General features: G+C 43.5%; 1 protein-coding gene across 1 annotated transcript in view; it reads right to left on the bottom strand.

Moving 5' to 3' along the window:
• The window catches only part of mtmr6 (myotubularin related protein 6), a 30,685-nt gene that overhangs the window by 4,087 nt on the left and 983 nt on the right, over positions 1–25,615 (bottom strand). The window contains exons 2-11 of the mRNA XM_061238641.1: positions 22,270–22,389; positions 11,182–11,344; positions 9,571–9,728; positions 7,602–7,730; positions 4,246–4,380; positions 3,404–3,536; positions 2,719–2,828; positions 1,871–1,996; positions 1,073–1,122; positions 562–762 (exon numbers count right to left, since the gene is read on the bottom strand). Coding sequence (XP_061094625.1) covers positions 562–762; positions 1,073–1,122; positions 1,871–1,996; positions 2,719–2,828; positions 3,404–3,536; positions 4,246–4,380; positions 7,602–7,730; positions 9,571–9,728; positions 11,182–11,344; positions 22,270–22,389 — 1,325 coding nt within the window. The remainder of the gene's footprint in view (positions 1–561; positions 763–1,072; positions 1,123–1,870; positions 1,997–2,718; positions 2,829–3,403; positions 3,537–4,245; positions 4,381–7,601; positions 7,731–9,570; positions 9,729–11,181; positions 11,345–22,269; positions 22,390–25,615) is intronic.

The following is a 25,615-nucleotide window of genomic DNA, read 5'->3' as shown; positions in this document are numbered from 1 at the left end:
CCTAATATCATGCCATACTTTCTTTCCATCCTCTACTGTTCGTGTTATTAAGAATTCATTTTGTAAGCCATATGATGTCTCCCCAAATCTTTGCCCTATTGGTTGATGTTGTACGCTTGTCCTGAAATACAAAATGAAGCTGTACCAACTACCTCCTTGACCATTAGCCTACCTATGGTCCCCAACCTGTAAGTTCATAAGTCATTTTGTCATGGTTCCCTTGTTACTCGGTTGCTTCGCACAAATATCTTAGTGCCTTGTAATCGGCATGTGTAAATCCCATATTGTTATGGACGCTTTTTATGGGTAATTTATTTGAGTAAGTAGAAACAATTTTTGTAAATTGGCTGTGGATGTTTCGGTATCCGCTACCGCCAGAGTCGCTAGACAGCAAGTGTTTTTGCCCTGCGGCTGTTTCCTTAATAAATCTGGCCCTCAGTTCCAGTGCAGACTCTAGTGACCTCTGCTGGCAATACAGCGCATGTCCTCAACAGGAAGCTCCTCCTATCCACCTAGTCCCTCGCTGCCATGGTAGCAGCACCCTTATGTCCCGTGACTCACTGTAGCTCCTCCCTCTGGCGCTGGCTGTTGCCCAGGAAGTTGCCAAACTGGCAGGAGTGTACATGCTCATGGATCTGGATGAGGAACCATTCGCTGAACTCGAAGGCCTGAGGGAACTGCTCGCTCAGTTGCCACACGCTCTCCAGGAACTGTGTGAAGACTGGGGACACTTCCTTAGAATCTCCATCCAACTGGTCACACCTGAGGGGGGGTGGAGTCAGGTCACAGGGGGGCAGGAAGAGGAGGCCACACCCCCCCCCCCCCCACACACACATTAGATTACAGTTATTTAGCTGAAGCTTTTATAGAAAAGTGACTTACAGTTGATAAGACTAAGCAGGGGACAATCCCCCCTGGAGCAATGTGCGGTTAAAGGCCTCGCTCAAGGGCCTCGCTCAAGGGCCAAACAAGGGATCTTATTGGGGCTACCCCGGGGCTTGAACCACAAACTTTCTGGATCCCAGTCATGTACAGGCCGCCACAATTCCACCCATTCAGCCACACAGCTCACCTGTCTCCGAACTTGTGCCCGAATGAGATCCAGTCTTTTTCGATCAGGACCTTGAGCGAGAGAGAGAGGAGCAATGTGCCTTCTTTGTGCTTGCATATCGACGAGAAGGCATTTTACATTCAGCAAACAAACCTATGTATAAATTCTTAATGGCCCTCCATTTTGTGCTCACTCCCAATTCCAGGCAACTGACAGTGCAAAAGTGGTATTGCTGAGACGACACCATGGAGTGTGAGGAGCAGGTTCACCTCTGTGTCACACCTCAGGCCTCGATCATTTGTATTATTATTCAGTTACTTACCCAGTTACCCTGTTACCCTGGGTGTGTCAAAGTGTCCCTGAGCAAGACACCTAACCCCCAATTGCTCCTGATGAGCTGGTTGGTGCCTTGCAGAGCAGCCAATCGCCGTTGGTGTGTGTGTGTGTGTGTGTGTGTGTGTGTGTGTGCGTGAATGGGTGAATGAGCAGCATCAATTGTATAGTGCTTTGGATAAAGGAGCTATATAAATAACAGCCATTTACCATTTACTTAGCTGTCGCCTTTATCCAAAGTGACTCATAGCTAACTGGACTAAGCAGTGGCCAATCCCCCCTGGATCAATGAGGGCTTAAGGGCCTTGCTCAAGGGCCCAGCAGCAGCACTGATCTTATTGTGGCTACACTGGGGCTCGAGCAACCATTTCATGTCCCAGTCAAGCACCTTCACCACTATGTATGTGGCATTATGTTCCCGTGATTAGGGGAGACAGTGGGACATACCATGACGTCCTTTTAAAAGAGGGAGACACTGGAACGTACCATAAAGCCCTTGATGGTGCGGTAGTAAGGGTCCATCATCAGTGACCCCAGGGAGCACACCTGGGCTGTGCGGTCCCACCCATCTGAGCAGTGAACGAGTACACTGGCGCCATCTACTGTCACAGCCTGGAACAACACAGCATATAACCAGCTGTGTGACACTCCAGAAAATCATTGGTATCATAGCAACAGTGTCCATTGCTGGAAATAGGCAGTCTGCACCAAAACGCAGATCATCGCTTCGTTATCGTGTCCGCGCAATCTCACATTCTCATGCATGCCCATGTGTAAGTATTTGGATAGTGGTACAATTTCTGTTATTTTGGCTCTGTACTCATGCACATTGGATTTGAAAAGAAGCAATGAATAATGAGGTTAAAATGCAAACAGTCACCTTAAATCTGAGGGTATTTACATCGATATTGCATGATCTGTCTTGGAATTAAATCCCTTTTTATACATAGTCCCTCCATTTTATGGAACCAAAATTGGACAGTTTCATTTAATTTTAGTTCAATTTAATCAGAAACAGCAGAGAAGCCAACTGTCCAATTATTTTGTTCCCCTAACATGGAGAAACATGTTTAAAAAGGGATGCAATTCCTACGTGGATTACCGGATATGGAGGTAAATGGTGCAGTGCAGTTTACACTGACTTTTTCCATTGCTTAATTTCAAACCAATGTGTCCAATGTGTACAGATCAAAAGAACAGAAATTATACCATTGTCCAAATACTTACCAACTTCACTGTAGATACAGAAGCACACATAGACAGACACAGACATACGCACACACGCACATGCACACGCACACACAATAATTTCAGGAAGAAGAATAGAAACTGACCTTGGTAAGAAAGACAGCAGCATCCACAATGGCCTTAATGTGTCTCAGCCAACCACAGCTCTCTAGACCTAACAGATACTCTGAGACAGAGAGAGAGCGCGTCCCCACCACTGATGGAGGGAGAGAGAGAGAGAGAGAGAGAGAGAGAGAGAGAGAGAGAGAGAGATGGATGATGGCACGGAGCAAGCCAAAGTCCGCCTCTTAACAGCTTACACAGTCCCCTTTGCTCCCTCTGGTGGTCACTGTGTTGCTGTCATTACTTTTGGAAATATGCTCAGCCAGTGACAGTGCTCCAGTTTCTCAGGGTACATATCATAGTGGTAACTAAAGACAATCTCCATTAAAACAACAAAAACAACACACAACATGAAACATGCACATATGAACATGAAAGTCCATCATGTCCTTAACCCATTTTTGTTCGGAGCTAATCGTTCATTTGCAGTGACGGACCTGCGGCATTTTACTGCAGGCCAGAGAACCAGCAGTGGCTCCTCAAGAGATGGCAAAGTGAAAATAAAAATGAACATTGATTGCGTATTATTCTTCAGGAAACAGTAACACACACTTGTGCTGGGGGAATATGCACTGAAGAGGGTGCATTCCGGCTAGGAGCAGCAGTGCTGAGGAGCAGTGTGTAAGAAGCTCTACGTGTGGCCAGTGTATGCAAAAACGAATCTCTGACCTTCCAGCAGTTTCTGCAGGCTCGCCCTCATCACGTGGATGTTCTCGATGCCCACAAACTGGAAGCGGATGTTGGAGTAGTTGTCCTCGTTTTCATAGCCCTTTCCCGCAGCCCTATTGGCCAAGGCGTTCAGCTGCGGTGAAGCCAGGGGAGGAACTTTAGTTACCCACGCACCCGGCCACATACTGTATCTGTCCGGCGCGATGACAAGTCAGTTTGCTTTCCACACAAGTATTGACAGCTCTTTAAGACAGTGAGGAATGGCACCGGCACAGCTTTCTCTACAGTGAGCTTTAACAGTTTCTGTTGTCATACCAGCACTATCTTTAGTCATTAATGAATCATTCATGAGATGCATAACATTAGAATGTTTTAGCTTCAGGGGAAGGAAGATAGTGTTCAATGTTACAGATGCCCAGATGCATCAGCATCCTCTTCCTGGTTCGCAAAGAGCAGTGACAGAGGTTAGTCCCTAACCCTACCCCCTGATCCCAATCCCAATCCCCCCCCCCCGCCCCACATCCTGTGGCCAACTCTCCGTGTTAACATTTAGCAACGTCCTCTGATTAATTATACAAAAAACATACGTCATATTACGTGGGAAAGCGTTTTACAAACAGCTCGGAACAATAGCAGTCAGACCGTAAAATGTGCATACGTCTACCAAAATTGCAATTGTTTTACTTGGATCAGTATGGAACAAAAAAAATATGTGTGGGCCTTTAAGAATACAGAGGTTATCTGGTGGGTTTTCATAAATGCAATGTTAGCTGCACTTTTCATTATTCGACAGAAAGCGGACTGGGACAAGGTGCACCTGGCAGAGCGGGTCTGCGCTGTACCTTGGGCCGCGTGTCCATGACGTAGACGAAGCGGCTGTTGTGATTGGCCTTGCTGATGGCCTGCAGCATGTGCTCGTCCTCCAGGCAGCGGGCGCTGAAGCCGGAGAGGGGCTGGCTGCACCGACACACTGCTGCCTGCAGGGGGCGGGAGAGATTTCAGACCCAGGAGAAGCATTAGCACAGTCAGTGCTAAGTGTTCTCAGGGGTGCTTGACTCATTTCACAGTATTTGTTTTCAGACACACTCGAGCACTGCTGATGCTTTTAGTTGTCTTTCTTCTTTTCAAAGATAAGCTGAAACGGAAGTTACAGCAGCACTAGCTTCCCCGATATGACACATCTCATTTCCCAGGAAGTGGATGGAAAACAAACTTTGGTGTGAAAATACACAAGTATTACAATTTTATATTTTAGGGGGAATTTCTTTGGAATATATAATTTGTATGGTTATGAAGAATTGACTTAACTGAGGAAAAAGTTAATTTTGATCTAAGCTGTGTTCAGGCAGATTGGGTATGAAAGCAGATTGGGAATGCGATAGGGAAGAGACAACAGCTGAGAAAGTGCCATATCAGGGTTCGATTCGTCGTCTGTGGGGGCACATGACCATGCCTCTCACCCACAGTTGATGCTCATGACAACCAACAGTGCTATTAAAAACCACAACCACAACCTGAAACTTCTTCCCATTGCAAATGAGGAATATCTATTGATTTTGAATTTTATGGCGATGCTAGCAGCAGAGTATCAGACCTTGTTCAAATACACAATTACTTTGGATTCAAATATTGTTTGAGTATGTCTGGTACATTGGAACCAATTAAATACTCCCAAAAAAAGTGCAAGCACCAGCTTCTGGTCCTCTTGGTTGGCCCAATTGCACCAGTCAAGATCAATCAAGTACAGAAAAGTATTTGAAGGCAAAACACTTTGAACCATATTTGACCCAGGTCTGCAGGGTGAGACAGGTTGTGACAGTAACACCAGGTCAGCACACAGCTTGTGATGGGAGCATGCATTATTTTACAGACAACAAACACTGAAAATTTTGACTACGGTCTGCTAACTGGCGAATGTTCAATTTCACAAAGATGCAAACCATTTTCTCACATAATTTCTTTAAGTGCATTAAAAATAGGGCTGGCTGATATACTGTAATGACAATTACTAAATATTTGACATGGAATACAGGGTTGTTCCTGGGCAGAGAGGTGTGCACAAAGGCAAAATTTGTGAGTTCCAAAGTGGTACACAAATTACAGATTACTGCTAGAATATTATTTATTGGGCAGCAAAATGCAACTGGCCGATTAAAGCAAAGAGAGAGGAAGAGAGAAAAACGGCAGAAAGACAGCACAATCATGGGCTCTGTGGGTGGGACCATCACAGGCAGGGATGCTTAGCTTAGTGCGTGTTGGCACGGCCACCCACTACTCAAGAGCTGTGATGGCATGTGCCGGAAGAAGTCACTGACTCTAACCACATCTATTCTTGTTTCTCAGTCTCATAATGGCTTCTTTGACTTTCATTGGCACAACTTTGCTCCTCATGTAGATAAACAGCAAAAATAATTTCTTAAGGTGATTGAAAGACGAGAGGGAAGACTAGGTGCTGAGAGCTCTCACATCTGTGTTAAGGAGGCAATTAAACACACCTGAGCAATTACACACATGTGAAGTCATGTGTCCCAAACATTATGGTGCCCTGATATGGGGGGGGGAGGAATCGCAGTTTAAGAATTGCAGACATTGGTTGTGTCTTGGGGTCACCAAGTGTCAAAAAAGAACCATAAAATGGCACCTCTGTACCAACAAACTCTTTGGAAGGGTGGCACAAAGACGGCCCTTACTAAGCACAATAAACAAAAGCAAGCATCTTGAGTTTGCAAAACCTCATTGGAATTAGCAAGAGATTGCAATGGTCAATTCAAAATAGAACGTTTTGGCCTATATACCATGTGATTGGCAGCAAAATGGAATGCATACAAGGAGAAGCATATTTCATACCTGCTGTGAAATATGGCAGTGGATCATTGATGTTTTGGAGAAATTTTGCTGCCAGTCGTCCAGGGGCACTATTTAAGATCAATGCCACAATTCAAGAAAGTATCAGGAAATCTTGGGAGACAATCTCTGCTCGGAAGCTGAGACTTGGTTTTAGGGTGATAGTCCAGCAGGACAAAGACTCCAAACATAGATCAAAATCCACACAGAAATGGTTAGGCCCATGTAAAAACAACCATGTTCTGCAATGGTCATCTCAGTCACCAGATTTAAATCCCATCAAAAACCTGTGGTCTGAACTGAAGAGGGGGGTATCCCAAGGATATCAATGATTCTGAACAAATCTGACCCTCTCTCACTTTTCTTTTCAATAATAATAATAATAATAATAGTTATTACTATTATGAAAAAAGATATACCATTATATCAGTGATAAAACATCTTGCATCAGAAAGGTCTTGCATGGGAGCCGCGGTGGCGCAACAGGCTAAGACGCAGCAGACTTGCGGTTGCAGTTTGCTGCAGTTGCACACCGGGGATCGGGGTTCGATTCTCGGTCCTGCCAAAAGCCAAGTTTGGCCGGCTCACGTGGGGCAGCAATAATTGGCTCGCTGCTCCAGAGGGAGGGACTTGGCAGGGTTATTAGATCGCCGCACAATAAGCACTTCGGGCGCCTCGGAATCACGGCAACGGGCACGAGACGAGACGGCTTGAAGAAGGCGTGTCGCTCTCATTCGGGCCGCCGAGGGACGGGGTACGGGCGGTACATCTAATACGACTACCTCCAATTGAATCAGACGAGGTACAATTGTACAATTGGCTACCAAATTGGGAGAAAAAGGGAAAAATCTGGAAAAAATGTATAATAATAAAAAATAAAAAAAAAAGGTCTTGCATGAATTAGAAACGATGTTAAATATAGCTCCCATTCATAGACTACATTCACTTCCTTCATTGATTCCAGTTGGGCGTTGAATACAGCTAATCAGCAGCGTCCATGCAATCGCATAATGCGTGTTTTTTTTTATCAGATGGAAGTTGCATGCTCAAGCTGCTAATTGGTGGTCAATGGGGGCAATGCAACTGATAATGCGGGTGCAACTGTAAAAGTAGTTGGGGCGTGCTAACCATATATTGCCTGCTTTGTCAATAAAATTACCTGCACAATGCAAAAGTAAACCGGTCTGTTTTCTGCGTACATATTGATAGGTGCATGAGAACGCACGTTGTTTGTGTTTATGTGCGAGTGTACATTTAACATATACTGTGTGTTTGGTTGTATAGGTTGTATAGGTATTGTTGCATGCTGCGTGTAAGCGTCCCTTTTAATAGACCTCTCTCACTACAAACGTACCTTCTTCTCCTGGTAGAAATATGTCAGGACGGGGAAACGACCTTTGCTTCTGAATTTGGAGCTTCCCACGATGATGGGTTTACTGGCAGTGATAGGCACATACAGGTCCCGAGGGTACGTCTCACACACCTGAACACACGGGTACATACAGCTATATGCAAATGCACAACAGACAGGTAAATGCAGGTAAAGACAGTAAATCCACATACAGTTGCAATCAAAATTATTCACCTCCCATTACACATTAGGGTAAATATGCAATTTCTCAGCGGTTTGCAATAAACAAATTACACAAGAACTGTTTAAGTAGTTCAATGAAACATAATATTACAAAATATTACAAGGGTTTTTATCCACATTCAACACAAAATGCTACTTTTAATGACTACTGCAGTCTCAAAATTATTCAACCCCTTCATGACAAGCATCTTCAGTACTTAGTAGAGCACCCTTTTGCTGTTATGACCTGCTGCAAATGCGAGGCATAGCCAGACAACAGCTTCTGACAGCATTCCTGAGGAATCTTAGCCCATTCCTCATGGGCAATGGCCTCCAGTTGAGTAATATTCTTGGGTGTGCGTTTGGCAACCGCCTTCTTCAAATCCCACTAGAGATTTTCTATGGGGTTCAAGTCAGGCGACTGTGACGGCCACTCTAGAATCTTCCATTCCTTCTTCTGAAACCAAGCCTTGGTGGACTTTGAGGTATGCTTGGGATCATTGCCCTGCTGGAAGGTCCAACGACGCCCAAGCTTCAGCTTCATCACAGACAGCATGAGGTTTTTCCCTAAGATTTCCTGATACTTGACTGAATCCATCGTGCCCTCCACACGCTGCAGGTTTCCAGTGCCAGAGGCAGCAAAGCAGCCCCAGAGCATCACTGAGCCACCGCCATGCTTCACTGTAGGCAGGGTGTTCTTTTCAGCATATGCTTCATTCTTCTTCCTCCAGACATACCGCTGATCCATAGGCCCGAAAAGTTCCAGTTTTGTTTCATCACTCCACAGAACAGAATTCCAAAACTTCTGTGGCTCATTTAGATGGTTTTGAGCATATTGGAGCCAACTTTTCTTGTGCTTTTGGGTCAGTAGTGGTGTACGTCTTAGAGTCCGGGCATGGAGCCCTTCAGTGTTCAGTATGCGCCTTACTATGCAAACTGAAACCTCAGTGCCTGCTGCCACCAAGTCTTGCTGCAGGTATTTTGCAGTCACTCTAGGGTTTTTGACCACTTGCCTCCTCAGGAATCTGGTGGCAGCCGCTGATAGCTTCCTCTTTCTGCCACGTCCAGGTAGTGTAGCCACTGTTCCTTTAACTTTAAACTTGCAAACTATGCTTCCAACTGTATGGAACATTCAGTGCTTTTGCTATCTTTTTGTATCCTTTTCCTTGTTTGTGCAAGGCAATGATCTCTTCACTGAACTTTTTGGACAATTCTTTTGACTTAGCCATATTTTTAACATGCAATCAAACGTCACTCTCAACAAACCCCTAACCAGTCCAGGTATTCATTTGTTTTATCTCAAGCACACCTGAACTAATTAGTTGCACCAGGTGTGCTTGAAACAGGGGGTTGGGTAATTTTGATTAGTTGCATCAGGTGTGCTTGAGACAGGGGGGAGAATAATTTTGAGACTGCAGTAGTGATTAAAAGTAGCATTTTGTGTTGAATGTGGATAAAAACCCTTGTAATATTTTGTAATATTATGTTTCATGTTTATTGCAAACAGCTGTATATTTTGCCAATAAACCTAATGAGCGATGGGGGTTGAATAATTTTGATTGCAACTGTAGGTAGGTCTTCATAGTGTATGTTCAGTGTATACAGTGCAAGTAGATCTTATGGAATGTGCGTGCAGTGTGAGTAGAGTGTGTACAAAATGTTGTGTGCTGCTATAAAGAACAATCGCTGAAGATGGCGAGCCGGGACCATGTCGCGGCCAGCCGAGCATCCCTCAAGACTCCCCACCCACCTTGTAGTCCCTGTTGACATCGGTGAGCTGCCACTGGTCGCAGGGCACGCCCATACGCTCAAACTCTGCAGCAAGGTCGATCACCTGCCAGCCCTCCTCGCGCTGCTGGTCATTCTGCTTGGGGTTGTAGGAGAAGGCATACAGCTCATCGTACGACACTGTGGGGGGAGAAGGGCATTGCAGAGGACTGATTCACAGCTGTGTCACACTCAAGTGTTTCTCTCAGCACCACAGAGCCGGGCCATGCCAGAACCTGGGTCAAATATGTCATTGTTTTGGATTCAAATACTTTTCTGTGGTGGACTGATCTTGCCTGGTGCAAGTGAGGCAACAAAGAGGACCAGAAGGGGGCTTTCCATTTTTGAGAGTCTTTCATAGGTTCCAATACAGCAGACAAGCTCAGTGAAGTACAGAAATGTATTTGAGTCAAAAACAATTACGTATTTTACCCAGGTTGAGCCAGAACCTGCCCTGCCCTTGCTGGCAGAGCTCGATTGGTTTCCTAGGGAACAGCACAGCCTGTAAGATGAGACCTGACATGACCTCAGACTCTGAAAACATGAGTGAGACACACCTTGATAGATAAATACACAGAAAAAACAGTTCAATAGTACTGATAAGAACAAACGAATATTAGAAGGCCATTATGGTATCAGATGACTAGTTTTGATTATTGGCTTTGAGACCCAGGCTAAATAACTTGCTCATTGTCCATGTGATTAAGTGGCCTGCTCAATCATTTTGGTTTTAAGTTTGAATGCATACTAAAATCAAAATTAAAGACCCTCAGTAGATTGCAGAGTAAATAACATAATTCGCCCAGCATAAAATGTTAAAATTAAACCTGCACAATCCTTTAAGTCTTTAAATTCAAGATGATTCAGAGTTTTTTGTAGTTTTATCGCACAACAAGCATTCACGCAGGCCCCAGGTACAGTCCGGAATTAAATTTATGAATTTACGAGCAAGTTGCGGATAGACCAATGCAGAAGCAGGAGGAGGCTTCACGTAAGCGTTTGTCATGCCACTGTTAAATCAAACAAAGCTAATCCCCACCTTATTTACTTTTCCTGTCTGGCACCCAGGGAGGCGGGAAGCATCCCACCCACAGACAATTTAACTAGGCAGGCAAGCAAGCCTGAAGTAAGTGCAAAACATTGGAGCCCCAATTGAAGTCAATGAAAAATATCAAGACTTTCAAAGGCTTCTCTATAAAATAAAACTTCCCTGACAGTATTTTGAAACTTATGAAAAGCAAATAAGGAAATATTTAATATCCGTATAATAAAACATGTGCATTTCAAGAAAGTTATTCCCAAAACATCAGGACCAAAACATTATTTTCACAAACTGACATTTATGTCAGTTTATTAATTCACAAATTTATATATTCACAAATGACATAAATGTAATTTTTCACAAAATTACATTTATGATCACACAAAATCTCACTACTAGGTTCTTTGGTTGCTAAATCACCTTGGTTTTCTACAATGACTAAAATGGGCAGCAAGCCCTTTTGGCCTTGAGCATGCTCAGTAGACGCTAGTTTCCTGTTACTAGACTTCCCTCCTACCCTCTCTAGTTCTTATGTTTGCTCTATGGTCCCACCTGGCCGCAGCAGCCGGACCAGTGAGCTGTAGACATCGTGGCAGTCCCGTTCCCGTGGCACCACAAAGTGGACCACCCGAAAGTTCCGGCACTGGATGACCAGGGGGCAGCCGCCAGCAGTGAGGGACAGCTTCTCCACAGAGGCAATGTGGTGGTGCAGGATCTGTGGTGGGCAATTTGTTATTTAGCGGACACTTATCTACAAACATCCGCACAGCATCCACTAAAAATTCGCACAGCATCCACAGACAACTGCACAGCATCGACTAAACATCCGCACAGACCACTAAACATTTGCACAGCATCCAGTGAACATACGCAAAGCATTCACAACACATCCGCACAGCATCAACTGACGCAAACCTCAAACCATATTCAAATCATGTGAAAATCACTCCCACGACACATATACTACATCCCTCACACACCAGAGAGACATCATATATCTGTTGTATCATGGTTAGGATTGAGTATCATTTGGATTTTATCGATTACGGGGGGGTGAATAAATCTTCAGGGAAATGCCTTTTTGCTACTGTGTCTATTTTACAGAAAAAAGGCTATAATGTATAAACTGTTCAATGAAATAACTTGTGGCAGGCGAATTAATTTGGTGTTGGTGTTATTTTCTGAGTGCTGCCAGGAAATATTTTAAAAGGGGGAATGGAGGGGTGAATAAATCTTCAGGGAAATGCCTTTCTTGCTACTGTGTGTCTATTTTACAGAAAAAAAGGCGAGAATGTATGAACTATTCAATGAAATAACTTGTGGCAGGCTAATTAATTTGGTGTCTTGATCTTGTGTTGATATTAGCTAGCCTAATACGTACAATATTGAGCGCCATTTAGCTGCATAGTGTGAAAATGCCCTTGAAGCACAAAAGTGGGTCGCAGAAAAGAAAGGATGAAAAGGGACCAGGAGGAAAAGGTAGCAAAACTACCTAAACTGGACGGCTTTTTGAAAAAGAATTGTTCAACTGCTACCCTGCACCCGGCGGTGGCAAAACTTTGCAGGTAGGATAGCAAGCTAGATATAGCATACTGTACTTTTTCAGGAGAAAATTTGGCTACATTTGGCTGAAAAGGTTTTCTAGCAACTCGGATGTAGCCATGCTATATCCAGGTAAACCCTGAGTTGGGGTTAACATCTATATGTCAAAACGTCTCTCAACCTATATTTCCACCCCCTAGATGTCTAGATTACAGTTTTGCTCAACACAGTAACGTTAATGTGAGCTAACTTCATTCTTTAATTGCTCAATCTTGTAATCATTAATTAACCAAAGTCCGTAAATGTACTTCACTCGCATTGCATTCAAATTAGTTAAGGAAGCTGCTAATTCTCCCAGCAGTTACCATGAATTAGATTTATTTGGTTAATTGCTGGACTGGTTTTCTGCTGTAAACTCAGCGTTCCACCAATGTTAAGTCAGGGGGCTGTTTTTAAAAACCTTATGATATAGAAAGTATTAATTATATCGCTAAACAAAGAGGAAGTGACCAAATAGGTGCGTTTAGTTTTATCAACTGGAGGAGGAGTTATGTCCATAATAAGTACCTGCAATAAATATAAGTATGCTGTTACTTTTTTCAATAATAATGACAAGTTGAAAGATAAAGCTAAGAAAGCAAACTGATATTCAGTAATTCATATTTTATTGTAAAAAAATGCCACTAGATTCAGGCTTTATGATATGGCGTTAAGGCTGCCACAGCAACAGGTCTAACAATTAATCAAGAAGCATCCTTCAATCAAAAGAATGAAGGGAGAGCTTTAGAGGGGTTGATTGACACTTAGCTGGATCATGCAGGAACCACACAGTCACAAGATAAATTTGGTTTTATGTAACTACGGACGTGCCTCCACTCAACCAGCGCTGATGCAATTACTGTGCCGTTTCATGAAAACAAGCATGTGTGCCAAGCTGCGCATGACCTACATATCACTGACAAACCTGTCTGTTGTGTTGAGCTGTGTGGCAGAGATATAATAAGCATTGCATAAGAAACTCCATTTCCCAGCAACCTTTGCTATGTTTGCACACAGGTAGGTATGTCCCTTTAAACAGCTATGGTGCAGTATTAGTTGAACTAAAACAACAAAATATTTTAAAAGGGGGAGTGGGGGGCGGGGGGGGAATTGGGGGGGGGTTATCAGGGAAATGCCTTTCTTGCTTCTAAACTACTCCCATGGATCAATGCTTACGAATGGTGGTGGAATGAGGTGAAAAGCTATAAACCAAAACTGACCACTCTGCTGATGCATCCGCCTTGTAGTCACGGAAATTCCTTTAGTTTGGCAGTGGGGAAAATGCCAACAAACAGCAGTTTGAATAACAGTTATAATTATAGTTAGGCAGTGTGTGATCTGATGTTTCAGACATTTTGGGGGGGAAGGGGCTCAATTGAAAAAAGGGCACCCTCCACCCCTGACACACCGTTCCGATATTGCCACCCCGACACCGCATTCATAATAACACACCTATAATATGGGCCATGTTTTGAGTCTTCTGAAACATAATAAACGTAAAACTTCATCTCCCTTTCATTCATTTTTGGAGACAATAAACTTATCCAGACATGTTCATGCTCTACAGATAGTATCACGACACTACAGCTGCAATTTACACACACACACACACACACACAGTGACATGTGAGCAATTTTACCTTTTTTTAAAAAAAGAAAGCAAATTAGTGTTCATTGTTCCGACCAGAAGCACAAAAAGATAATGCTAACATCACATAGTGACATTGCATTGCCTAAACAAGTCACCTACAGACATTTTTGGCCATTACATTGTGCAGACAAAATTAATTTTATTATATTTTAAGGCAAAAACAACTACAAGTTTAAAAAATATTATTACCATTATAGATAAGCTGCGCTGTGAAGGTGTTCATACCTGAAACTTCTCTGTTTTCAGGTCTTCTGTCATTTTGTTATTCTGACCATATTTTATAATTGAGGAATACAGTACAGCTACAGCTGCATGATTTAGTAACATGTTTTGAGCATCACAAGAAAGGAAAAACCACACAGCATGACCACACACATGCACGGCACGCTTTCACTGGCACACAGAAGAGCACACAAACAGACACTAGACTTATTTGTTACATTTGTCACTGCAGCAGAGGGGTCCCCAGAGTGATTACGCATGATGCTAAAACTGCGGACCAGTGCATGCGTATAGTACATAAAATATAAATGATGAACACCATCGTCCAAAAGGGCACTTGTTGACTGAGAGGGCAAATGGGCAGAGGTTCAAACCCCCCTTGAGGTATATTTGTGTACGTGCCTGGGATGATGGATATTGCAACATTGTCACCAACATTCCATTATCACTCAACTTTGATTCTGAAGGCTGTCGCTCATAAGAAGCATAAACTAAAAATGTATCACCAAAGTAGAGTCATAGCAAGACATGGAAGCTAGTTGATGATGCTTCCCTAAAGATAATTACAGATGAGAATGTTCTACAATAATCTTGTGGTAACAATTGAGCCAGTGATGGGGTCAATACGTTCATATACGATAAGTTCAATACGATTTATGTCTCAGCGATGGTCACACACAATGATAGCAACGACATCAAATCGTCCAGCATTCTAGTATAAACCAAAAGTCGTTGCGACCAACCATCAAATGTGATGATCAAACATTGCCTAACTATAAACTGGCCTTAAGCGCTTGAAACATTTTGGGTGACCTTGATTACATCTAACTTAGCCAAGCCAGGAAAGACTTGAACTTGCGTACTTTTCACTCTCAGCACAGTATTCCAGTATAGCAGTGTAGGGGTCCTCGCACGGGACTCCAAATTATGTAGGGTCCTTGCACGGGCCGCCAAATAACGCAGGGATTTTACTCTCTACGAAACCGGGGCGCCAGTTAAACGTTGTGTTGCAGTATAACTGCGAAAAGTAATCAGTCTCATAAAATTACTGTTATCAGAAATATCCAACCACAAATATAGTATTTCAATTAATTAAAATAACCAATATTAATGATTGAACATACCGATAACCTGAAGGTTGGAAGTTCTTCGAAAGACTGCTTTAACTCGGCTCTCATGTCTATGCGATTCCAAAACGGACACCGGGGTTTAATAAAATATATTTATTAAACAAACATACAAACACATAACAGATAAACTAACGGGAAGTTAGTAAGGAAATTTAGTTTGGTATGTGTGTGTGCGTGTGTGTGGCGCGCGCAAGCGCGCGTGTCGCTAGAGTTCTGGGTGTGGTAATGAGTTAGAGTTAGCTGTGAGAAGGGACTACTTGCGTAGTTTTACTCTATATATGCGCAAAAGACGGCGAATCAATTCACGTACATATATATGTAGCTAACCAAACACATTACAATGGTTGGATGGTAAATATTGAAACACAGATTCACAAAAACAGTTAAGACTAAACTAAACACTGGCTATGCCTGAATGTTTGTTTTCTTACTGAGTCCATACGCATTGCTGGATCCAAAAGACATGCTGTCCTTGTAGAAGCGGCGATGGTGCTGTGAATGGTGTCCGGGAGAGATGCGCAGGCTGGGGTGTTCCCGTCTTAGCAGCGCGTTGTCGTCTGATCCGCTGGTCCTTTTCCAGGTGTAAAAGTTCGTTGCTGTTTCGTTGTTGGGCTTTATTGGGGTAAACTGATGTAGCGTTCCGCGTACAACAATTTCCACTCACTATAGGCCACGTAGTTACCGCGAGGTAACTGGGTGTGTCCGTAGGCCTGGTAGTGCGCTGTGCAGCATTCAGCCTCTGTCCGAGTCTCGGAGCAGATGAGCTGAAGCGACTGGCCAAAAAGGGTGCGTCGAAGAGAACAAGCAGAAGAACAGAAGAAGCAGAAGAGCCAGAAGAGAGATCCCAAGAACGTGTCTTGCTCTTATACGGGACCGTTTATTGCTCCCGCCATTACGGGATTGGCTGAACCAAGTTAGACGTCATTCGTGGTGGACGTCGCAGAATTTTCCTGTGGGAATGTGGAAGTTGTAGTCCCTACATCCCCCCTGTGGTCTCAGGATGCGGCTGAAGCCAGTGTTCCTCGAGAGCACAAAAGTCAGTTCACAGTCCACAGGTCAAGTACATTGGGTCGGTAACACAGTTCACAATTGACTGACAAACATCCAGGCATTTATCAACAATTAACTAAACTGGTCTAAAACACATGATACAAACAATGTGAAACACTAAGGTCGAACAGTGAATACATTGTCACAAAACATGAGAAACCTTGGTGAAAGGGTTAGTCGTTTTGTTAGTTCAGGTGTTTTGTTAGTTATTGGATGGTGTCCAGCCAACCTTATGGCTGTGTAATCAGGAAGGAAATGGAGAGGTGGTCTCATTTCTAAATGATGTGGTAAGCTCACAAGTGGTCTTGTCTTGCTTGGGGAAGAGGTGGAGTAAGGCACACTGGGGTGTGGCAATATACTTGTAAAGATTACACTGTAGTTTCTACATGCAATACTTTACGATGGTGCAGTAGGTGTAGAATGAAGCAATGAACGTTTACGAGTTATAACAGGTGTCGGATTTAACTCTACAGTACCTACTTACGATCTGCGTTTGCTGCTGCTACATGCAAATCTAAGTGGCTGCTATAAACTACCAGTTTATTTTGCCAACCCCCTTTGGTAGGAAAGGTGTGCAAAAGAAAGTGGTCAAAGCTTCAGCTGGGAGTCTGCCTGTGAGGAGACCACGGCTATAGATCAGTCTTATTCAACGTCTTTTGATGGAGGTTGAACAAGACCAGATAGCTCTTTGGAGTGGTTACTCAAGGCATACACACTACTGAACAAAGATTAGAGGCTTTAGTTGTCCTCAGAGGAACTGAAGAAGCTCTCTTCAGACAAGGTATCTTCCCTATCAGAGTCATGCTGGTGACTCTGAGGCTTGGGCCTACCGGGTCGGTCTTCTCTCCAATTCCGGCTGGAATCAGAGTGTGAGAAGCGACCACGGTGGCTCTTAACCGGGAACTTACTCACATGCCTTTGTTTTGAGCCATTAGATTTTAATGGGGCAACTAGGGAAGTGCCGGCGGGCTTGGTTGGAACAACGTGCTCAGCTGTTTCCAATACCTCGTTCCTGGGCACAATCCTTAAAGTGTCCCAGACCATTTGGGCTTCATTTCTTAATTCAAGGGCTGAGTGCTGGCCCCTTGAAAACAGTGAAACATGAGTTCGGACACAGGGGTGCAGGTTGTGCACAAAAAGGGATTTGAAGGCTTGATCTTCATCTAAGCCTGGTCCGTTTCTGCCCTGGAAAAAAGCATGTTTAAGACGTTGGTAAAAGTCTTTTGGTCTTTCTGTACGGCTGTGTTTAACCTCCACAGATTTGATCATGGCTGTGGCCTGATCAAACCGTGGCAGGTACTCAGCTACCAACGCTTCACAAACCTTGGGATAGCTGGAACGAACCTGTGGTGGAAGTTGTTCCAGAAATGTATGGATCTCTCTGGTTGAGGTTTTCCATACAAGTCGTACCTTTTCTCGATCGGTTGCCCTGGGCAGATCCGAGAGACAGTAGTCAACTTCCCTCAAGTAACTCTGAATGTTAAATTCGGAGTCCTTCGGGTCAAATATGTGGACATACTTCGCCATGGCCTCTAGCTCCTCAAAGCGAAGACCATGTGAAGTTGCACTAGTCTGCCTGTTTGGAGAAGGAGAGACTGAAATCACATTTGAATGTGAATGCGTTTCATGCAGAGCTCGACGTCCTCGGTTTGGTTTAGGGGGTGGAGCTACAAAACTGTCATTCTCACAATGGTTGGCAGAAGATGAATTGTCGCTGTCAGTGTACTGTACAGAGCTGTCACCTATCCTCTCCGTTATAAAGGGAAAGCTAGCGGGATTAGCGTTGCTTTTTGTGTGCCCAATTAATAACGTTAGATCTCCTCTACCGTGTCCACGGGAGGGTTCCCTGACCTCCTCATGAGAGGGGTGGGCATGGAAGGTGCAGTCCTGTACTTGCCTGACTGTTTCTCCCTTGCGGAGATGGACCACCGTTGGGATGGAGTCCCCCCTTTCCCTCTCCAGGGAAGAGGTGGGCAAACCATTGCATGGGTGGTCAACAGCACTGCAATCTGAGGAGACTGACGAGTCTCCATCAGAGCAAGCTGTGGAACCGGGATCTGACAAACCCGAATCAATTTGTGACCCCCCTTCCCCTGCCTTGTGGTGTAAGGAGGAAGCAGGAGAAGCTGGAGTTGGGCAAGCCTGAGAAAGCAGGCTTACAGAAGAGAGTGGATGCAGTAGCTTGTGGCATCTACTCTTCAACTGAAATAATTCCTCTCTGTAGGAACAAAGATCTGATTCGGCTGAATGCAGATCACGCAAGTATTGTACTGCTTTCTTGCCAACAGTTTGAAGCTCAAGTAAAACACTGGTGTGTTGTCCTCTGAGGTATGCCATCTCTGAGTCTAAGTTTTTGTTGCTCTGAAGAGCAAGACTAATCTGTCTGGCAAAATTCAAGACCAGACAACTTAGAATTGGGTCTTTTGAATGGTTGGGGGAGTGACCTTTCTCGTTGATTAATGAGAACATTTCTTTCCTACAATCAGTGAGGTTCATCTGATTCAGGAAAGCTATGTAGCCAGGTGCTAAACCTTGGGCTAAAAAGGAAAGGTACTCATCAATAGATATGGGTTCCATATCTCAAGCCAAATAAAGCTAAAAGCTAAAATCAGTAACTTAAGAGGGTACTCTTGAAGTTAACAATTTGACAAGGGCCTTGAGCTCCTAACAGTTGGCAATGAATTGTTTCCCAATATCACAATCCAACATACAAGTTGTGATGAAGGATAAAGAATTTAAAACGCTCTTTGAATATTCTCTATAACTATAGTACAAGGTAGCTATAGCATCACACAGGGACTCGAGTTGCACTAGCGGTACTGCAATGCAACAACAGCAAAATGAACAAACATATGGCGGATATTCAGACCGTAAAATAGGAACTGTGATGCTGATCACATTAATCCTAAATACCAGAATGTGATTGGTTGAAATTACAATTAAATTTGGATTTAAATGTAAAATTCAATTAATTATTAAAATTACTTTGACCAAGTAATTATAATTAATAATACAGTGCGGCTAATAATACTATTATTGATAATACGTATTATACCGGAAGGTAAATGCCAATCAACAAACTACCGTGTAAGATTACGAATGTAATGCCACAATGTTACACGAGGGGGCAGTATATTGAGAAAGCGGCTCATGCAGGCTTTCAAAAATGGTACAAGGGTGACATCTAGCGGTATTTTCAAAAGATTGCACTGGTGGCAATTTAGCTGAGAAAGAATGCCGAGAATTCGTTCTGGAGGCACGTGACATGAGCCAAAGCTCGTCTTTCTCACGCAGAGCTCCAAATTAGGATGGGGAATTCGTTATGAAGTCACAAGACATGAAATTTGAGCCAAAGCTAGTCTTCCTCACACGGGGCGCCAAAATATGTAGGGGTCCTCGCACGGGACTCCAAATTATGTAGGGTCCTTGCACGGGCCGCCAAATAACGCAGGGATTTTACTCTCTACGAAACCGGGGCGCCAGTTAAACGTTGTGTTGCAGTATAACTGCGAAAAGTAATCAGTCTCATAAAATTACTGTTATCAGAAATATCCAACCACAAATATAGTATTTCAATTAATTAAAATAACCAATATTAATGATTGAACATACCGATAACCTGAAGGTTGGAAGTTCTTCGAAAGACTGCTTTAACTCGGCTCTCATGTCTATGCGATTCCAAAACGGACACCGGGGTTTAATAAAATATATTTATTAAACAAACATACAAACACATAACAGATAAACTAACGGGAAGTTAGTAAGGAAATTTAGTTTGGTATGTGTGTGTGCGTGTGTGTGGCGCGCGCAAGCGCGCGTGTCGCTAGAGTTCTGGGTGTGGTAATGAGTTAGAGTTAGCTGTGAGAAGGGACTACTTGCGTAGTTTTACTCTATATATGCGCAAAAGACGGCGAATCAATTCACGTACATATATATGTAGCTAACCAAACACATTACAATGGTTGGATGGTAAATATTGAAACACAGATTCACAAAAACAGTTAAGACTAAACTAAACACTGGCTATGCCTGAATGTTTGTTTTCTTACTGAGTCCATACGCATTGCTGGATCCAAAAGACATGCTGTCCTTGTAGAAGCGGCGATGGTGCTGTGAATGGTGTCCGGGAGAGATGCGCAGGCTGGGGTGTTCCCGTCTTAGCAGCGCGTTGTCGTCTGATCCGCTGGTCCTTTTCCAGGTGTAAAAGTTCGTTGCTGTTTCGTTGTTGGGCTTTATTGGGGTAAACTGATGTAGCGTTCCGCGTACAACAATTTCCACTCACTATAGGCCACGTAGTTACCGCGAGGTAACTGGGTGTGTCCGTAGGCCTGGTAGTGCGCTGTGCAGCATTCAGCCTCTGTCCGAGTCTCGGAGCAGATGAGCTGAAGCGACTGGCCAAAAAGGGTGCGTCGAAGAGAACAAGCAGAAGAACAGAAGAAGCAGAAGAGCCAGAAGAGAGATCCCAAGAACGTGTCTTGCTCTTATACGGGACCGTTTATTGCTCCCGCCATTACGGGATTGGCTGAACCAAGTTAGACGTCATTCGTGGTGGACGTCGCAGAATTTTCCTGTGGGAATGTGGAAGTTGTAGTCCCTACAGCAGTAAATCACTGCCTGTCCTCATACCACTTGCAGAGCATGTTGCCAACCTGCTGTGTCACACCCTGGATTAAGTCCTTGTTCCCCTGGTTGCAGCAGTTGGAGATGGGTGAATATAATGCAGAGAGCACTATGATGCTTAAGGTTCCCCAGCAAAGCACACCTCATTCAACAGCTGGAGGTCTTGATGAGTCGTAATTGGTAGAATCAAGTTTTCCAAACAGGTTGAAATGTAAACCTAGAGGAGTTTTACATCAAATGTTGTAAATGTAAATGTAATGTAAATCAAATACAACATTAAAGGTTGTACTTGCTGAGAAACACCACATTGTGTTGTAGATGCAGACTAGCTGGAGGTGTGAGAGTGTGTTCTAACAAGAGACAACTATTTATACAGTAAAGTCAACAATATCAGAGGAAGGGCAGAGATGGCCCAGGGTCACAGATTACTCGGACACTTATAAAACTAATCACAGGGATACTACAGTAAATGTACTGTAGTCACTTCATTCACATTTCTTCCCCATTCTGATACTTAGTCTCAAAAAGAGCTGAACCACCAGACCACGTCTGCATGCTTTTACGCATTTAGTTGCTGCCGCATGATTGGCTGATTTGCATTACCGAGCCGGTGTACAGTTCTACCTAAAAGTGCTCAGTGAGTGTATATATCAGCTTAATTAACTAGATATTTATTTCATTACAAATTAAATTCATAAATTACATTACATTAGCAGACGCTGTTACCCAGAGCGACGTATAATAAAGTTCATATCAGAACCAGGGACAAGTGTGTTAATCTAATAAAACGATTAACTGATCATCAATTAACACTATTTCCAATTTTTTTTCAATAATTTTCCACTTCACTGTAGATCTCCAGGAACAGGGTTGAGAACCACTGACTTAATCAAATACCAGAGAGCTGACCCAAAAACATGAACAACAGGTTCATTGTCCGATGTTCTTCCCCATAAATGACTCAAGCTGCTGCCACAGGGAAGTGGGGCTCATACCGATGACAAGCCACTAGCCTGGTATACTGGGCCTCACCTGCAACCAGAAGTCAATTTGGTTGTCTGCACGTTAATATGGCAACACAGCCCCCTGGCAGCCACAGGCTGAGGCCATCTCAGTGTGGCACCAATAACCCCATTCCCACGGTTTAAAGCCTCTTTGGGGGCAGTCCGTCTGCTTGCAAGGGTGAGCTCTCTCCGGGAGTCGGTCTATTACTCCACATTAAAGCATCAACAACTGTGCCAGTCAAAAACTGGGCCAGCTCTGCTTGGTTTCTGTTCACAGAGCCTCCTCTTTCTCAACATATTGCACTGTGAAGACGCACTCACACACTCACACAGACACCCACACACACACACACACACTCAGGAGGAGCACCCAGTCACTTACCCAAACCTCCTGAGTGCTAGCTGATGTGCTCGCCACGAAGATGAGGTGAGTGGCAGTCAGGTGCAGGTCTCCTGTGGTGCACTTATTACTGAACCTGTCCAAGAGCTTCACCTGCTCCACCTGAAAGAGCAAACAGTGCCGTCAATCATCACTGCGGACAAAGGGCACCGTATCCCTTTGGCCCTGCAATGTCGGTCATAGGATATCCTAGCAAGGCTGCACTATGGCCTGTGCTCAAGTTTCTTTGTGCAGCATCGCCCCACCTTTCAAATTATTACCTTCTTGATTCAGTTGTGCATAGCCTGCTCATGCTCACACACTAGGCTCATTAATTCAAAAGATTTGTTAATTTGGCTCTTCCGTCCGTTTGTTCCTTCGTTCATTACTGCACTAATGACTAATCAGCAAAGGGGCCGAGCCTTGAGGATTTTAATGTGAGGGAGTGTGTTCCGAGTTGGCTTAACCAGGGAAAAATGGGTATGTATTTCAAGCAGAAGCTTATAGGTAAATACTGTTTGCACTTCGATTTGTTATGCTTTGCTCAAAAGAAAATAAATGTTGCATATTATTTCTGCCTTCAAACGCCTTTTTATGTACTCCTAAATGACTACACTGCAAAAAGTTGCAAAAACGTTCCACGACTTAAATGTGCGAATCCACAGAAAAATGTTGTACCGCCAAATTCTGTGAATGTGTCATCAGTTGAAAAGTTAGTCTGGAGCCCTGTGGTCTACTTTTAAACTGAGCAGAACAGGATGGACAGGTGAAGAAGTGGAGGAGAAAGAGGAGCAAAGGAAGAAGGTCAGAGTGGATTATGGCCTTGAGACAGAGAGGCAAACATCTGTCCAGCACTGTCTGTGAGGTCAATCCTTTTTGGAATTCATAATGTACATTTCTCTCCTGCTCTTCAAATCCCGTTCTGTGAAGACACTGATTATGTATCCCAGCAACAAGTTTGCAACTAGGCCACGCAGAAGGACTGTATTCTGCCAAGGCCGGCCAAGCTTTTGGCCTTGAAAGCTGCAGGACCACGAAGCAAAAGGCTCATAGAGAGGAGCAGAATGACCCATTCAGACAGCAAAGTTTCTTTCACCCTAGATGTTGCCACTTATCCCAGATGAGCTCTCCGTTAATCGGCTTTGAACGAGCGATTGACTTCCCAACGGTCTGGTTTAATGTCTGACACAACAAGCAACAGTGATTTGTTATTTTCCCTGGTTAAAGGTCACAGGTAATGCATTTATTCTAGTAGAAGTGTATGCATGTTTCAGTCATCTGGGCGGCACACCTTCCTAAAACAATGTGGTATTTCTGCAACATTTAAATACAAAAATACTATTAATATGTGGAGCCATCTGAAGTAAAATCATCCACAAGCCTTTTGTACATGATCAAAGAAATAGCCAGAAATTCCAGAAGAGCCATGCAGAACTACCATCGTAACTTTTTGGTCAATAAGCTAAATAAGGTGCCGCGGTGGCGCACGATTACGGCATCAGACTTTGATGCAGGCATCAGTTTGATGCAGTTACACACCGAGGATTGGGGTTCGCGCCAGGTCCAGACTTCATGACCACATAAGGGACCCCCTTTTCCCTACTGCACAGTCTCTGACTCCAATTTGTACAACATGGTGGCTCAAAAACTGTACTTCTACAGATTCAAAATGACTAAGCCAATGGAAAGTCAGTTGGTGACATCACAGTCACCTTGTCCATATTTCTTCTTTCTTTTTCTTTTTTTTACAGTCTATGAAAGTGACAGGAGATGAGTCATTCAGACCCATGCAGCCTGTGCATCTTCCTCAGAGTGCAACACATGCTGCAGGAAGAGGGGATTAAAACTACAGAAGACCATGTTAGTCTGCCTAGCCAAATGGTTCTACAAGGCAGAGGAGACAAAGTATCTAGTGTTGCCAATTCTTCTTGATCCCTGTTATAAGGGGCAATGCACAAAACCCAGCTCCATACCTAAAGAGGCAGAGAGTCCAGGAAGATCAACCCAAAGTCGTGGGAACAACCAATATGCAGGGCTCTAGGAATCTTTGAGGACATGGCTAAACTGCAGGCCATCTTTGACAATGACAATAAGGTTGACCACTACCTCACAGTCGGTCATTGACAAAGTAGTGGTCTGCCATTGCAGTGGTGGAAGCAGTGTGAGATGAGACTTAAAACACCGTGTCTACAAGGCAGTAAGTTTGTCCCCCAACCTTCTTTCTGCCCCCAAAGGAGGAGTGAGGGGAGGCATAATCTACAGCATGTAGATAAACCAACTGACAGGGGACAATTTAAAAAAAAAAAAAAAAAAAAAAAAAAAAAAGCTCCAACAAGCTACTATAAACAGGCACTATAAATGTAATTTTACAGTATAGAAACAACTTGCCCTCTCAGGAAAGCTGAACATTCTATTACCTTCTATGTTCCAAAGCTTGCCTTAAGTTTTATGTTCTAGATAAACCAAATAGGGAACCTACTTAAATAGCCTACTTCATTTAGCTTGAATGTAAATGTTATAATTGGGTAGATTAAAATACATGTATGTGTCTAGTTCTGTATGCCCACAACTTTGTGACAAAGAATACACATCCCTACAATCAAGAAGGACCAGTCCTGCATGAGCAATCTAACACCTTCAATTATGACATGACTGGAAAGCTAATGCATGCTAGAGTTCCTGTATGATTAACAGCACATAAACCAGTAGGCTAAAGAAAAAAAAAAATCCAACTAATAACTGCTGTGACCATGGCTTCTGTTTTTGTCGAATGCCTCCAGTCTCTTTTCTCTTCTCTGGTTCTGTAGCCTCGTTTGGTCTAATATAAATGTGAACTTCTGTTCATTTCATTCATCGTTTATTTATAGTTATATTTCAACGAAAATTTCAACGCCAATTTACCCAATGATGGAATATTCGTTTTGCACATTCGCCTCCGTTGGTAAGGTGTTAGAGGCAAATTACCTGGATGTCCTACTTATTCCATAAACATCCAGAAGACACGGGTTTGTATTTCGATCTATCCCCAGTTTAGTGGACGTTATACCTTCAACCGAACTGTGTGATACCTTCACACAGAATGCCCATATCACTTTGAGGGCAACTTTAACAGTGCTACCAGAGTTACCAGTTTGTACGGATCAGACTCTTGTTACCTAGCGAGCAACCTAGAAATCTTGGTTTCGCAATAGACCCTTAAATATTTAAATTATTTTCACAGCACAGTTCACAGCACACGATCATTTTGTTTTTTCGCTTCAAAAACGTATTAAAGGCAAGTGTATTCGAAATGTAGTTCTCAGGGTTGGATATGAAGTGCAAGGCTATGCGTTTGAATTAATTTGATGCT

This window comes from Conger conger, chromosome 4 (assembly GCF_963514075.1).
Source record: "Conger conger chromosome 4, fConCon1.1, whole genome shotgun sequence".
NCBI classification, from domain to species: Eukaryota; Metazoa; Chordata; class Actinopteri; order Anguilliformes; family Congridae; genus Conger; species Conger conger.
The sequence above is the reverse complement of the archived record's forward strand: the minus strand, read 5'-3'. Positions and strand labels throughout refer to the sequence as shown.